A 16,074-nucleotide genomic window follows, 5' to 3' on the forward strand; every position below is an offset into this window, starting at 1 on the left:
AAAGGAGAAAATTAAGATCACTCACAGTTCAGCTTCACTAACATCAGTGAAGACCAGCCTGGCAGTTCTGTATTTCTGTTGTAGGAAAAAAGATGCTTGCCTTTTAAACTGGCCTAGCAACAAGGACCCCATAAGAAGGCAGAAGTCACTTCTTCGATCGACAAAATTTAATTATATATATATGAACCCTAGCTAGTTTGAACCCTTATTTGATTAACGAAACCCAATTCTGATTACTTTTCGGTGAAAAATATAAACCATGATCAGCCAGACAAGCTGAATGCAAGAGTTTCCCTTGAAAGCAAATATAGTTAAACTTTAAAAGGAGTTTAATTTTCGAACACCACAACATCATGAGAAGTAAAAGTCATCCACACGGCCACTACATGATGAGCTCCTTAAACAGGAAAAAAAGCTTATCCAAAGAAAACCCATGCACTATTTTGAGACGAGAATTAGACCACAACCATTGTACTTGGGTAGCCCTGATTCTAGCTCAGATAATAAAGGACATGTATTTTCATGGAAAGGGAATACAAAATTGGCTAATATTAGAATTTGACCAATTATAATCCATATAATTTTTCTCTCCAATCTGAATATATGTGTGTGCGTATGTATATGGACTGAACTGAAGCTTAGGACCATCAAAAGTACCATCATGCCCAGAAATATGCAGTATATATCCTTCTTAATTTCATGTTCTTTATGATCAAGTATTTGTGTTTGATTGTTGAACTCATCTCAATCCAATCATTAATGGGATCCACTACTTTTTTAACTTTTTATAAAAAAGTTAAACTCATCTCAACCCACTTTATATATTTAAACACATATTTAAATATATTTACATTCAAACACATTTTAATGAAACTCATAAAATATTACTATTCATAGATCAACTTAGATCATCTCATCATCCAAACGTAGTGTTTGCATAAATGTCTTCCATTTTAGTGAACATAGTTTCGGGTTATCACTATTTGTATTTATGTTTTGCTAGTTTTTTTAGGGTATCATATGTAATAAATATTGTTATGTTCAGTTTGGTCTCCAAAATTTTATGGATCTCAAACTATATTAGTATATAAAGTAGTACTATATGTACTTACAATTTTACGCATAACATTATACGTATTGAGTAAAAGACAGCATGTTTTATCAGTTTTTTTCTTTTTTAATTGGAATTTTGAATTTTGAATTTCAAATTTTATAATGTTAATATATCAATAGCTAACACGTCAGCATATATGGTTATGTAAGTAAAAGCTATAAGTGTAAATAACATTTTCCTGGTATATATAAACATCTCAGACTTCAGACGTTATATAATATATGCTTCGAATTATGATGATGCGGTTTTTGCATTTGGCCGGTAGATCATTAAGGTATAATCCATCTAAAGTTCATTCCCAACCATAGGACAATAAATACTCTAAATTTCCATTGCAAGATGAAGACATTTATTATATATCACTAATCTTTTTTTATTTCCTTCACAGATTATATAATTCTAGAACTTATTGAGAAAAAAGAAAACTAAAATATCGGCGAAAACTTGGGGATTAAGTTTTTTTCCCACTGGGAAAATCAGAACAATAAAAATTGAAAGGGGTGAGATACCCAACAACCATGTCAAACCAAACATTGCAGTGCTGAAAATAAAAAAAATAAACTGAAAAATAGAATATATGAATTCTAGTCCCATAACTTCTCGACTGATCATGTTCAAGGAAAAGTTGTCATAAATACGGTTTTGCTGGTTGGAGGAGAGTCCATCAGCACTAGGGTACTGTGAACTGTAACTGTTTGTATATTGAGGATCTCATTTCCTACGTTGTTAGATAGTGGAGCATACGAAGTAACGGATGGCAGAATCATAGGTACTAGCGAAACATGGAGGCAGATGTGGCCCACACGCCGATCAAAATGTAGCGCTTGGAAGGAAGATGGAGCTAGATACGAGAAGACTTTTCGGTGGGGCACATGTACGGTGGCCGGTGATGGTTGGACACAAATATGTAGTTGAAAGTCCCTAAAAAAAGGGGAAAATCAATATAACAAGGTTGCAGATCACCGATGAGTTAGAAGTGTTGGGCAACGTACAAGCTGAGGAGGCTCAAATTCGAGATGAGCTAGCGGCCGCCACATGCTGACTTCGGAGGTGGGGACGTTGGTGTAGTGATTTTGTAGATAAAAAACCTAAATCTAGCCTTTAATGACTTGACAAAAAGAGAAAAATGAGAAGAAAAGGAAAGAAAATTGAAAGGGCAAAGGGGACGAGTGAGGGTGGACCTCCGGCCTGGTTTGGGGCTGGGGTAGTTGGTTAAGTTTTGGGAAAAGGAGGCGCCGGAGAGAAAAGAAAGAAACCCTAGTGAGTTTTTGGTGTTGGGACAATAAAAGAAAGAAACCCTAGAGGTAACTCCCTCATGCATGACTCTTGTCCTTGGGATTAACTCATCAATGGTAAAGAAAACCATGAAATTAAGAAAAGATCAAAAGATAAACTCTTTTGCACCTCTTTATATATCTTTCTTAAAATTACTTGATTTAATGCATTATCTCCTAGATAAAAGATTCAGCTTAAAAGAAAAAAAAAATCACGATCTCTTAAATTTCAATTTGAATTGACCAAATCCAAAAGGGCAAGAACAAAAAATCAATTCCAAAAGAGTCATTGGTTTTATAAAATGAAATAGATCAGACAACATGAATACTAGTAATACATGAATAGAGCTAGCATAGCAAGATTGTTGGGAGAATATATTCTTCACCCTTTTAAACTAATGAACATTCTACACTCTGCAATTTGCACCTTAAACTATATCAAAATTGACACATGACTAGTGCACCACCGGCACCCATTTTCTAATCTCTACGTATTGTCCAATGCCTTTGTCAATTTTTAATAATTGGACGTCATACTGTCTCAATTTTGATTATTTAGAGTATAAATTATAGAGTATAAGGTGTTTCTTAGTTAAAGGATCACAAAAAGAGAATTTATCCCTTATTATTTAGAATATAAAAAACTTATGCCTAACTAAACCGTACTAAAGTAGGCCGTTTTACAGCTTCAAGGCCAAATCAAGCTTGTTTAAGCCAGAAATTGTGCAGTTGTCATTGTTGCTGTCAACAACTTCAACTATTGCCGTGATGGGGTGCTCCAACTGATTAAGATACGGCTGAGTGCTATCGGTAGGCCGAGTCTCTTCCGGTTCCAACGCACTCGTTTGCGCTTGCGGGGCAGCAGCAGGTGTCAACCGTGACGACGTAAGCTGTGAGGAGTCATGACGCCTTGCCATCGGAGAAGAAACTTGCAGTGGTGGGGCTGGCCTTGGCCGCTGGGCAACGATCGGGTTAACACCAAGAAAAGGGTGTCTTTCTGGCAGCACTGCAGAGGGTAATTGCACCGGCGGCCGTAACCTGTTCACGAAAAGTGGAACAGTAGTTCCTCGTGGTGGTGTTGGCAAAGAAAAGTAATTGGCGGTTACGAAAGAATTAAAGATAGCTCTTTGGGAGGGCATGCGGTTTGATCTTCTATGTTGCCTTCTTCTCGAGGAAGACTCTTCTTCCACCATGTGAGACTCCACGTGACGTATGAAGGCTTGGGTGTTCATAAACACAAGGTCACAAAATCGACATGCAATCTGCGTTCGATTAAGAGGCCGTAGTAGTACTTGTCGACCACGGTTTAACCCATTAGCACTGTATCTATGCCTCCTAATGTTCCATCCATACTCGGCCATGGTGAGGGAACCCTAGCTAGACAAGGATCAGAGATCAGTTTAAGAAGAAAAGGATTGGACTTTAGGATGATTTGCTTCGCAAGATCTGGTGGGCAGGCACTGGACCAGGACAAGGAAAGATGCGATGAGAGCCTTAGACAAGTGAGCAATTTATAGGTAAATTTCTAACCATTTTAGGTGCTGAAATGGAATGGGATGCAGGTTATTTATGTTGCCATAATTGTGTTTGACTGATATAATATTGCTCATCAAGTTGTTGTCATAATAAAGCACAAGTGTGACACCAAAAATGGAAGGGAATTTAATTTATGGGTGTATAGTTAGGATGGATGATAGTGCTGTGGTTCCAGAATCTATTTGCATGGCAGCATGGTTTGTCGCTCCGTCGTTAAATAGAAAGTTCATAATATTAATTTAAAGCTAATTTCCAAAAAAGTAGCAGTAATTTATAAAACCATTTGTGTGATCCATGAATGATATCTCTTCTGTTCATTTTTGGTGGCACTATTAATTAAATTTCTTCTGTTTTAATGATATTCATATGATCATCATCACGTGAATTTTAATGATCATCAGGTGATCCCCATATATATATATATATATATATATATATATATATATATAATCGCCTCAATTCTCAAACAAAGAAGCTGATGAGTAACTTTTCCCTTTTTACATGATTCATTGTCATAATACGATGTTCCATAATATCTAGCCTTAAGATATTATTCCATAACCGAAGAAAACGACCGACTTTGCAATAATTATTACACTTATTTGAATTCACGTTTCATTAATTAGAAGTATTAGTGATTTTGAGTATAAACAATTAGTAATATTATTACTCATTAATAAGGTCTGCGCACGTTTCAAGGGGAAAATATTTGATTTCTGAAAAAAAAAAAAAAAAATTATTGGCTTTCCATTGATTGGTGGGAATTAAAACTCGAAAAATAATGTTGAAACATTTTCGGATGTTTTAAGTTGGGATAAAAATATTTATCCCTTACAGCCAGAAACCATCCAGAATTCGGACACAGCAAAGAATTAATTAATTGATGCGTCACAAAACACAAGAAAGGCATATAATGAAATATAGTTTCCTTTTGCGGAAAACTGAAATTCTATAATTGATTGAAAACCAGACATGACAGTAGAACTGTAAATGAATAAATCTGTTTGATAGTCTACTCAATATTCGCTCGGTTAAATTTGAATCAAACTCGACTCATGAAAAAAATACTCACCCGTTAAAGCAGATATAGACTCGCTCAATTAGTAAATAAGACATATTCGACTAAATTCGATTTGACTCGACTAAGGTTCATTGAGGCCAGCTCTCGTTTATGCCCGAGTTGACTTGTTAGCTCGACTCAATTAAAACTCATTCATATATTAATAAATATATATACACCTATGTATATATACATATATGTGTAACATATCACTTTTATAATTAAATATATGATATGTATAACCTAATTATTTATGCCTAGACACTTATGCCTATATATTGAATATGTTTCATAATTATAGTTTATAATTTGTATAATAGTTAGTCGCTAAGACTTAATAATTTCATATACTAGTATGTGAAAATCATATATGAAATAGATATATACTATCATATTATATGTATGTATTAATAATTTATGTAGCCATATAACATATTATTATTATAGATAAATATCAACTAGTTATATATTAATTATTTATAAATTTATAAAATCTTATAATTTAATAGAAGTTCTATTTGTTAGATGTACAAATTCATTATTAGTTTTTTTTATCTAATTTATTAATTATTAAATCTCATTCAAAAAGTAGAAAAATAAATAAACAACTCGAGCTCATTTTTGGATCGAGCTCGAACTCAAATAAAGATTAAATAAAAATCTTGAGCTCAGACTCGAGCTCAGCAAGTCAAAAACTGACTGGGCACAGCTCGATTACAGCTCTACGGCGGTCATCAATGCTGAAAATTCGATGCTGTCATAAGAAGTAGATTTGTCAAAACAATAAAAGAAAAGAAGATTGGGCTAATTTAATTGCATGCAAGCATGCATCACAAGAAATCATATAATTTTTTAAAGTCTAATATTAATTGGTGAAGTTCAAGATATCTAATTAATGTGGTGATCAAATTAATATATATATATATATATATTTATATGATAACTTAGTTTACTCCAACTGAAGCTCGATGAAAGATGATAAATATATTATGAAACGCACTACAAGAAAACAAAGGACGCATTCGTTGACAAAGCAAGGTTTTGAGTTTTGGACGAGTCTAAAGAGCCATCTCATTATAAAGGCTTGAGACCCAGTGGGGTACAAGCGTCTGGACGTGTTTATGGGAGAAATTTCAGTGAGCTTTTAGCTGTGAATTGAACCCAACAATTGATACACATATACAAAGTAACCGAGGCAAAACCATAACATTACTGACATCGTCACAAACTGAAAAGAGTCGTCTTGAGCCTTGAATTAGGCACTCTTTCCCACATGGGTTCGTGCTTTATTTCCTCTTTCCTGTGCCGATCGACAGGAGCTCAAAGCTCCGAAGAGCATCATCTCGACCACCTCTGGTGGCTGCACTACGGTTAAAAGATGATGTCTTGGATTCAAACCCAGGTTGAATCCTCTGGGTGGAGGACAGCCGACCACTGCTTGAAACCAGCCGACTTGACCGATTCTCACTGGGCTCACCAGAGGAGCTAGGCCGGCTGCTTGATTTTACAGGCCTTTTTGAGGTACTGCCATTACGAGAAGAACTGCGTCCCCTTTCAGAATCAGGTTGCTGCAAAGTGGAAAACAAACAAAAAAATGACTTTAAAAGGATAAACTGATGGAACCAATGCAGAAAAATTGCAAAACGCAACCTGCAACTACATACCACATCCTTGGACGATGGCACATCATCTGAAGATCTGTGCCGCGAGTGATCACCATGCAAACCGTGCCCTGAGCCATTCCTTCTAGAAAAGGCCTCAACAGCACCTGAGAACCTATCTCGAATTTCTTGTCCCACTAGAAGAAATATACAATGGTACGTGCCATACATTAAAAATTTGTTCATCTTCTTATTTTTATTAACTGCGTATATAAATTTACAATTTAAACAAAGAATTCCCCAAACGATCAAAGATGGAATCCAGCAAATGAAAATGAAAATAGATATCTTAGGCCACGTCACAGAACAGGCTAAGCACTTGAAGCTCAAAGTGTTCATTACATATTAGTTGAATTCTAATCATCTATGGAACTTGATTGTTCAAAAACAATTTGTTACAATCCTAGGATGTGAAAGGGAAACAGACCTGAAGGCTTCTCTATTTTTTCAGCAGATGTTCCTGGGTTCAATGCAGGTTTCCCACTTGGCTGTTGGAAAATTGACAAGAAAAGATAGTAAGATCATTTACTATCCATGTATAGAATAGTCTTTAATAAGAAATAAACAACAACAAATTATTTACTGACTCGCGCTCTAGAACTGGAGCCAATTTGAGGATACTTTAATATCGTCCAATCAAATACATAGTCAAACTGATAACCTGCACCAATTACAACTTACTGAATTCCAAGTTATGTGAAACCCTTTGATCAGATACAAGATGAGCATTGGAGAAAGAATCATTCAACACTTATTGAATAAAATAAGTGAACAATCTCAAGGCTGGGGCATAATAATCTGCAAGTAACCTTCTCGAATAAATAGATCCCGGAAAAGCCTCTTCAGATATGAATAATCTGGTTTGTCTTCAAACCTTAGCGATCGGCAGTAATGAAAGTATGAGGTGAACTCTGATGGATACGATTTGCAAAGGACCTGTCAAATAGCATATATGTTTTTATATGCCTCTAGTTTACAAATGTTTGGAGCACTTGAAAAATAGAACGAGGACTGGATATTAGACTCCTGATAGCATAAACTGGTGATTTTTTCCTGTTATGAACTCAAACCATGTCTCATCATAAAATTAAGTGTCTTGGCATAAGCTGCTTGCAGGAGCAAGTGATGATACCTCTATGGGAGTAAGCATCTTCTTTTCACTGATCTTGTCATACTTCTGCTTCTTAGTACCCGCTTTTAATCCTTGCCAAGGAAGGCTGAAACAGAATTTATATGCAGTGAGTTAAAAATATGAATAAGCTTAATCAAACTAGGAAAAGTAACAAAAAATTAAGTGATCAACCTTCCCCTCAGAAAGTACATGAGCAAATAACCAAGAGACTCCAGATCATCTCTTCTGCTTTGTTCTGCAAGTAGAATCATTGTCCCATCTAAATACATGACAGGAAGAATACAAAACCATCTCAAATTACATTAGCTGCATAAACAGAAGTTCACTCACCAACTCCAAGGTGAGTATTAACACTTGCATAACGAGCAGTTCCTGTGAGATTTTTGTTTTCCCTGAACCAAAAGAAAATCTCACAAAACAATAGCACAAAGACTTGAAGAGGGAGAAGAAGAGGGGCTTTGTATTAAAATATGGTGACATACTAAACATGTGAAAGACATGTAGCATATAGATACATCAGGAAGCCACTAATTCACTTGTGATTGGAGCTTAAACATAACAAAAAGAAAGGGTATGATGAAACGCTCAACAGCCTGTATTATAAGTAGACTCATCGAAGCATACATAGACACCTACAGGATCATGTCAGCACTTGCTAAAGCTCCCATTCCACTTATAATATACGTTAAAATTAGTGCTTCAAGGTTGTCGAAATTCTTGCATGACATTTATATGCAAGAAGCTTTCAGTGAGGGTTTTATTTTATATAAGTTAAGATAATTTCATTACTAAGAAAAAAAATACATAAGGGGGTGGGGACCCCAACAAAAACCACAAAGCAGTAAATACAGCGTAGAAATTACAACCTAATTGGGAAATGGTACCAATGAGGTTCTCTAGTGCTGAGAATAACTTGATCAGAAGTTACAAGAAACAATAATGCTGGATTACCTGTACGGTATGTGCTTGTGTGTTTGAAGATCCCTGTACTTTTTTGCCAGACCATAATCAATTATATATACCTGTTGTTCAAAATAAACCTAGTTAAAGCAAGGAAATGCCAAGCAATGCATGTAAGGACACATCTAAAACAGCCAAAACTATTAGTTTCAGAGGGAGTTTGGTAATGTACACGAGCCTAAGCATGCATCAATCAAACAGATAAGTGCTGCCAAGGCCAATACAATATGCCATTCAACATTATTAGGTGAAATCTGTCAAGTGAGTGCTTGGCAAAGTAGCCAGGTTATACTTATCAAAAATCAAAACCCCTATCTCTCCCATGATATCGTACTTTACCGATCTGCCTCTGGATACGAGGTTGAGATATTTTCACTTCAGAAGAAAACAAATAGGTAGCAAATGGGATCCCACGTTGCTTAGGAATGAGAAATTATTGCTCTTTATAATAATTCTATTTCAATTGTTTCCGTGCAAGGAAACTTCCGAGGGTGCGATGCAAGGGACCGGAGTTTACTCTGCAGGGGTGGGTTTGAAGGGCCATGCCTTGGAGAGGTTCCCCGACATAAAAAATAATAATAACAATTCTACTTCAATTGTATCAATGACTAGTCCTTTTGGAGTATATGATCTAGATGTGACCTGGGCCCTCCCTTGGGCCATTACATATAGCATCATCAAAGTCAATCCCAAACCAAAATTGACTTGAGCCGTGCCACCTATGATGAAATGGCACGACGAGTTTTTTTTTTTTTTTTTTTTTGGGGGGGGGGGGGAATTGTGATACCCCCCATATTTAGTGAGTATAGGTCGTGAATGGGATCTCATATTGTTTGGGAGGGAGAAGTTATTTTCTTGATTGGCAGAACAGCATCCCGACTAATCCCAGGGCTGCAGAGACCCTCGATGAGGAGTTTCCTGCAAGTGCACCTCGAATAATTCAAGAAAAAAATCTCCCAATCCGATGGCCCCTAGAGATTTTTTCACCCAAGGAGATTTGAACCTTAGACCTGGGGGGAGCATACCCCAAGCCCAAGGTCTTTAACACTTGAGCCAACCCCTAGGCCTTTATCATTGGGCTCTTAGCTTGGGAGGGACAAGTTCTTGCTCTATCTAAGGATTCTAAAATACTCCAATCGTACCATTGACTAGTCTTTTGGAGCATGTTTTAGTTGTGGCTTGGGCCTCCCTTGGATCTTTACAATCAGGCTCAACCAACTTGGGATTAGCCATATGGGAGATCTTCAAGTTCCCATAGTTGATCATCGTATCATTACTCAATAAAGTTTACATATTCTAATGATTCTATTCGCAACTATGGGGAGTAAACTACAAGACATTGATCCATCATTTGTAAACTCTCTTGTGGCTAGGTGAAGCATGGGGATCATGGATCACTAACACCGTTATACATACATATATATATATATATAAAAGGGTAAAGAAGACTCTTAGGAGCATTTAGTCGTTTATGTGTAACATACGGGTCTAAATTTAGGATTTAAAACTAGTATTTTATTTATTTATTTATTGGTATTTTATTTTAGATTTGTGTGATAACAAATAGATCGTTTTAGTGATTCCTTTCCTTTTAAAACTTCAAATATTCTATCCACTTAGTCCCCGTACTAGTTTCGGTTTCCAGAGTTTGCGAGCAACACCAAGTCAAACTTTTCAAACTCTCTCAGAAAACGGTATCCACGTGAGATTAGGTTCCTAATGTCTAGGCAATTTCAATTTCAGCCAATCTCTAAGTGTTCACATTGCCTCCTCCCATCGCCTATAAAAGACTCTCAAGCCTCTGTGTTTCCCACGTTGATATATCAAGAGAAACCACTTTCCCGCATAACACATACCTCTGCCCAACCATCGTCGACAACCCCGGGACGTCGGAGCCCTACCCACGGCGCCAGAAAACGCCGGCCAACTCAACAACGTTGAACCCACCCCCTCAGGTAAGCCCCTGCCGCCGCGCGCCACCTTCCTTCCTTTCGGTTGCTTGAGTTTCAAACCCATCTCTCTCTGAACTCTCACTGTTTCTCTCTCTCTCCCTCTCTCGGTGTCGCACCACCGTAGGGACCCCCCACTCACATCGCCGGTCGCTTCTAGCCACCTAGAACCGCCGACGCACTCTGCTCTCCCTCGGTGAGCATCGCGCTACTCTCTCTCCCGTAAGCCTTGTTTTTACTTCTTGTTCTTTTTATTTTAGTTTCTTTATTTTCTTTATTTTCCTTTCTTTCTTCTTTCTTTTCTTTCTTTCTTCTTGTTTATTCTGTGTGCTTCAGTTTCCCAAAAAGCCCTCCATTAATTCTGTAATTCCATGCATGCCCTTTTGACCCGTGAGGGTGTAATCTCCTGAGCCTCTACTTCTTGGGGCCTTAAGTCAGTCAGATAGTTTTTCTTTAAGTGGTTAATCTCTGGGTCGACAGAAACTGGTTTACAATTTTAAAGAAGGCTAGTAAATTTTCAGAAATACATTAATTTTACATGGGCTTCATCTACTAGAATAAATATCAGCATTTAGACTCAATTTTTATAAAAGATTTTTAACGGACTTCAAAGCGTTTGTTGGAGTCTATTAGTAGTTAAATTCCTTATACGTATTTAAATTACGTAAAGTATTACGACACGTTTTGCTAGGAAGTCATTAACGTCTAGAATCCCGTTTAGGTAACGCTCTACAAGTTGGAAACCAGAAGGCAGCGCTAAGAGGTAAATAGTATGATCGTATTAATAAATACGTATGGTGAATATTATTATTATGTATAAAAATGTGATGTGCTTATGATTGTTAACTACGCTACACTAAGAGGCAAGTCAAGGTTAGTTTACTTTTCGATCTTGATGAAATATGAGATTATGCTTGAGTGAATGAATTTATTGTTGATTGATTTAATGTTATTAAATTCACATGAAAGCCATGAGATGTTCAAAGTCAAGTATGCCATGTAATAGTCAGATTACGCAAGCCATGTTCATGAAATACTTAGGTTATATATGCCATGTTTGTGTAATACTTAAACCATGTATGCCATGTTCAAGTAGTGCCTGGATCATGTATGCCTTGGAACGTCATAAAACATTCATAACATGTTATGTAATATCACGATATACTATGCCATGCTAAATCAGACAAGAATATGCCATGTACAAAGATATGCCATGCTAAATCATACAAGAATATGTCATGTACAAGAATATGCCATGCCATGTCATGTTACGCTATACCATGTACAAGATTATGCCATGTTAGAGATGTTCATGAAGCCTAATCAAATCTCATGCATTAAGAAAGATAAGAAATGTAACGGTACCACGGACTCAAGCGTGGTTAACCACAAGTTAAATGAAACGCGGACTCAAGCGTGTTTCATTTCATGATATGCAAGTTTAGTGAAACACGGATTCAAGCGTGTTTCACTCCATGTTATGCAAGTTAAGTGAAACACGGATTCAAGCGTGTTTCACTCCATGTTATGCAAGTTAAGTGGAACACGGATTCAAGCGTGTTTCACTCCATGTCATGCAAGTTAAGTGTAACACGGACTCAAGCGTGTTTCACTCCATGTCATGCAAGTTAAGTGTAACACGGACTCAAGCGTGTTTCACTCCATGTCATGCCAGATAAGTGGAAACACGGACACAAGCGTATTTCACTTCATGTTAATACAAGATAACCAAGATGTTATGCATTCACAATGACATGTTTTGTTTATATATGCTTCCGCTTATGTTAATAATGAAAATGTGTGCCATGTAAATCTGTGATGATATATGTATGTAAAGTCTTTCAGAAGATCATGTTACGTATTTGATTGTAATTCATGAAGTTGTATGTACGTTCTGAAGGGTATCCTAGAAATGAATTGTATGTTAGGCAAGGACTATATTTTACGATACGATGTACTACTTACTGAGTATTCAACTCATTATTTTTGTGTGTTTCTTGTTTTCTTCCATGTCTGATTCTCGCAGATGATGTCTATGATGATGAAGAGCTGGATGGCCAGGAATAGATCTAGTACCAAGACTTAGGAATGAATAAGTGATTTTATCACCAGAATTAGATTTCTTTTATGTCATGCATAGGATTAGTTTATGTTTCTTTATATTTCGTTCAGTTTCCAAAAACAATCATGTTCAATTTAGTTTTCGCGTTTTGATGAATTTCAATAAATGAGGTAATTCAGGATATGAATCTTTTTACCGGGCATTATGTTATAAATGTTAATAACATCTCTATCCTACGGGAACGGGGTGTTACATTATGAATTGCTACTGCCACTCGTATTAGTCTTTTTCACATATCTTGTCATGACAAAAGACGTCAAATTTTTAATGGAGCCCTTTGGAATCATTATAAAGAGTAAAAGCTTCTCTTTTCCAAGGAATGTGGGATCTCATTCACCCTCCACCTATACTCAGTCTAGGAGATTAGATGCCCTTAGGACTTAAAACAGAACCAAAAGCAGCAAGCCAATGCATAATTGCTCATAATGCAAGTATTATTCCCTAACACAATATTTAACATAAGAGTTATTTTTAACCCATGAACGCACATGAAATACATAAACTCCTCAAATCAACTAAAAGATTCCCATACACAACATATTATAACCTATACACATTTTGGTCTCACTAATTGAAGTGTTATAACAGGCAGTTGGAAATCAGACTTCTTTAGAATTTGAGATGAAATTTGTTGTCCTTGATCCCCAATATTAAGCATTGAATCTTCTAAATCAGCAACAAGACACTTGGATTGGGATAGAATACAAACTGAGAATATTGTCACGAAAAATGATATTTCTAACAAAATCCATACACAGACATTTATGGAATAATTAAGATCCAATGTGTACATAATTCAAAGTAATGCAAGTTGAAAGCATATATAAAGAAATCAACACCATATGGAAAAATTACCTGATTAGCTTTGCGCCCTAAACCCATTAAAAAGTTATCAGGCTTTATGTCACGGTGAAGAAAACCCCGTGAGTGCATATACTCAACTCTGTTTATCTACATTAAATTAAAAGGAAAAGAAAAGGCATCAGCATGGAAGCCACTCAACCATAGATACCTCCATTTTTTCTGGATAAGTAACAACATATTAACAAAATACCAAACATATTAACAATCAATTGACTTACTAACTGATCTGCAAGCATCAAAACTGTTTTTAAAGTAAACTTCCGGTTGCAATAGTTGAATAGGTCTTCTAGGCTTGGTCCAAGAAGGTCAATAACCATAACATTGTACTCACCCTCAACACCAAACCATTTCAGATGGGGAATACCCGCTTCATACAGAGAAAATACAATAGCTACATAAGTTGACTTGAACTCACTATAAACAAGATGAAAAGAGGACCAATAAACAATAAACACATGATAAATGCGGCTTTCCATATCAACTCATATAAACAAGAGGACTACAATGGAAAACTTACTTCCTCCTTGCAGAAGCATGTATAATTTTGACTCATAGTGAAGCTGAGGGTGCTTGGTCTTCACAGACTCCTGGGGAAACAGGTAAAATATAGGTTCCCAATAAAAGTTATTGACTTTAATAAGGTCAATCCATAAAACCAAAATAATAGATTCCTAAGATATAAGAAAACAATAAAAACTTCAATTGAAGTACACGACCTTGTATCAACACCATTCAAGCATACAACAATGTATTAACACCAAATACACAGTCAACATACAAGTTTAAATGGGTATTAAGATTATCAAAAAAATATGGGTATTGATAGTAATATATGGAGGATGCTGGAGGAAAGAGACTTCGCTTGCAAACGAAAATGCGTTTCCGACAAATTTAAGGCGTTTTTAGGCATCCTTACAAAAACGTTAACTGAGAGAGGCAACCAATAATATATAGTAGGATCTTCACAGTACAACTCAACATGTTGATCTACTGAATTAAAAAGAAAAACTGTTCCACTTATAACAATTTTCCGAAAAATCGAACACAAAAATAATTCACCGTCATCCGACACCAAAAGGGCGAAAAGATCAAACTCCCAGAACAAAATTTAAGTGGAACAAAGAAAATGAACCTCCCCCCTCTCCACATACCAGCTTGACAGCCACTTCCTCTCCACTTTGTACATTAACCCCTGAAACACCCACATCAAGCCAAAGCATTACGAACCCTACTAATTCTCAACAAAAAATACAAAGCCATAAAGTGAAACGAGTAAATAATGCTACTTTACAGCCTGAGTTGCATACCCAAATAGAGCTCGCCAAACGATCCGCTACCGATCTTCCGCCCGAGCTTAAACTTTCCACCAATCACATGCTCCATGATTCAGCTCCCAATCAAACAAAGACAAGCAGTAAGCTCAGCCCCTTCACCGTCTTAGCTGGAAATCCAATACAATCTGGTAATACAATGATCTAAAAGCTTTTGTTCATCGCCGACAGATCTTCGATTTCAATCCAGTCTCAGATCCATCGCGTCCCAACACAAACACAACGATCAAATAACCTTTTCTATACATCAAAAACCAAACTAAAGCATCTGGACTTCCACAAAAAAAAAAAAAAAAAAAAGTCTAAGCGATATATGTAGAGAGAGCTCTAGCATCTAGCTGTACTAGAAAATTAAAAATCAGGGAACCCCATTAATAACCGAATTAAACTCGGGTTTTAGGGTCATCACACGGGAGTTTTTTCTTGGGTAATCGGGATGAGAAAAAGAACGTGAAGGAAAAGAGAGCGAGAAAAAAGGCCTTCTTTTTTAATGGAAATTGGTAGTGGGTAAAGAATATTGTTGTGAGAAAAAAGAATGGGATTGGGACTTCGTAGTCGGAGAATAAATCCTAATCTGCTAAAGATTCTCACCGTCAAGACAAATGAAGGTAGACTCCGAAGGGGTCTTTCGGATCTGGGTTTGGGACCGGGATTGGTTTTTTCTGACGGAAAATTCTTCAGATTCTCTGGAAAGGAATACTGGGAGAGAGGCAGAGAGAGAGTTTTGGGGCCGGGGGGGGGGGTTGGTTTTGAGGAAGATGGACGAGAAAGTGGACGATTGATGAAGCAAAAGCTAGATGATATTATTGAATTTGGTTTTATTTTTTTTACGTTTTATTATTGTAATAGTATTTATTTGGTTGAACTGAGAAAATTATACGAATTATAACCCGAATGCTGCCCTACGCTACTCATGAACTCTCGACTTTTTATTCAACTTCCGTACAGTTTACCAGCATGTTTAGGAAGGAAAGTGTTCCTATTTAAAATATGTGAAGTCATTGCATGTTTATTTAAAGGGTGATGCTACAGCCCCGCTTAGCTCCGCTGGAGCTGTAGTATTATTATTTT

The 16,074-nt window shown here is 36.5% G+C and overlaps 1 protein-coding gene across 2 annotated transcripts; it reads right to left on the minus strand.

The window, feature by feature from the left end:
* Positions 1-5,988: 5,988 nt before the first annotated feature.
* LOC108991207 (casein kinase 1-like protein 10) lies at positions 5,989-15,770 on the minus strand. Of its 2 annotated transcripts, XM_035691972.1 has the most exons (15): positions 15,595-15,770; positions 14,980-15,271; positions 14,824-14,864; positions 14,190-14,259; positions 13,891-14,039; positions 13,664-13,759; positions 8,729-8,799; positions 8,108-8,169; positions 7,949-8,012; positions 7,778-7,862; positions 7,455-7,581; positions 7,233-7,306; positions 7,073-7,133; positions 6,649-6,782; positions 5,989-6,552 (listed from the first exon to the last, which is right to left on the minus strand). In XM_035691972.1, the coding sequence occupies exons 2-15, from the start codon at positions 15,053-15,055 to the stop codon at positions 6,271-6,273; spliced, it is 1,392 nt and encodes a 463-aa protein (XP_035547865.1). In that variant the 5' UTR covers positions 15,056-15,271; positions 15,595-15,770; the 3' UTR covers positions 5,989-6,270. The 2 variants fall into 2 exon arrangements, with proteins under 2 accessions (XP_035547865.1, XP_035547866.1); XM_035691973.1 differs by lacking the exon at positions 14,824-14,864 and having other exon boundaries at positions 14,980-15,752.
* Positions 15,771-16,074: the final 304 nt, after the last annotated feature.

This window comes from Juglans regia, chromosome 7 (assembly GCF_001411555.2).
Source record: "Juglans regia cultivar Chandler chromosome 7, Walnut 2.0, whole genome shotgun sequence".
Lineage (NCBI taxonomy): Eukaryota > Viridiplantae > Streptophyta > Magnoliopsida > Fagales > Juglandaceae > Juglans > Juglans regia.

Bases quoted from the DNA above. Each gene is read 5' to 3' on its own strand.
- LOC108991207 (XM_035691972.1), bottom strand. From the start codon at position 15,055: ATGGAGCATGTGATTGGTGGAAAGTTTAAGCTCGGGCGGAAGATCGGT. The intron at 7,582-7,777 runs GTATCATCACTT...GCTATTTGACAG, and splicing joins AGATGCTTACTCCCATAGAG to GTCCTTTGCAAATCGTATCC. The intron at 6,783-7,072 runs GTCTGTTTCCCT...TATTTCTTCTAG, and splicing joins AAAAATAGAGAAGCCTTCAG to TGGGACAAGAAATTCGAGAT.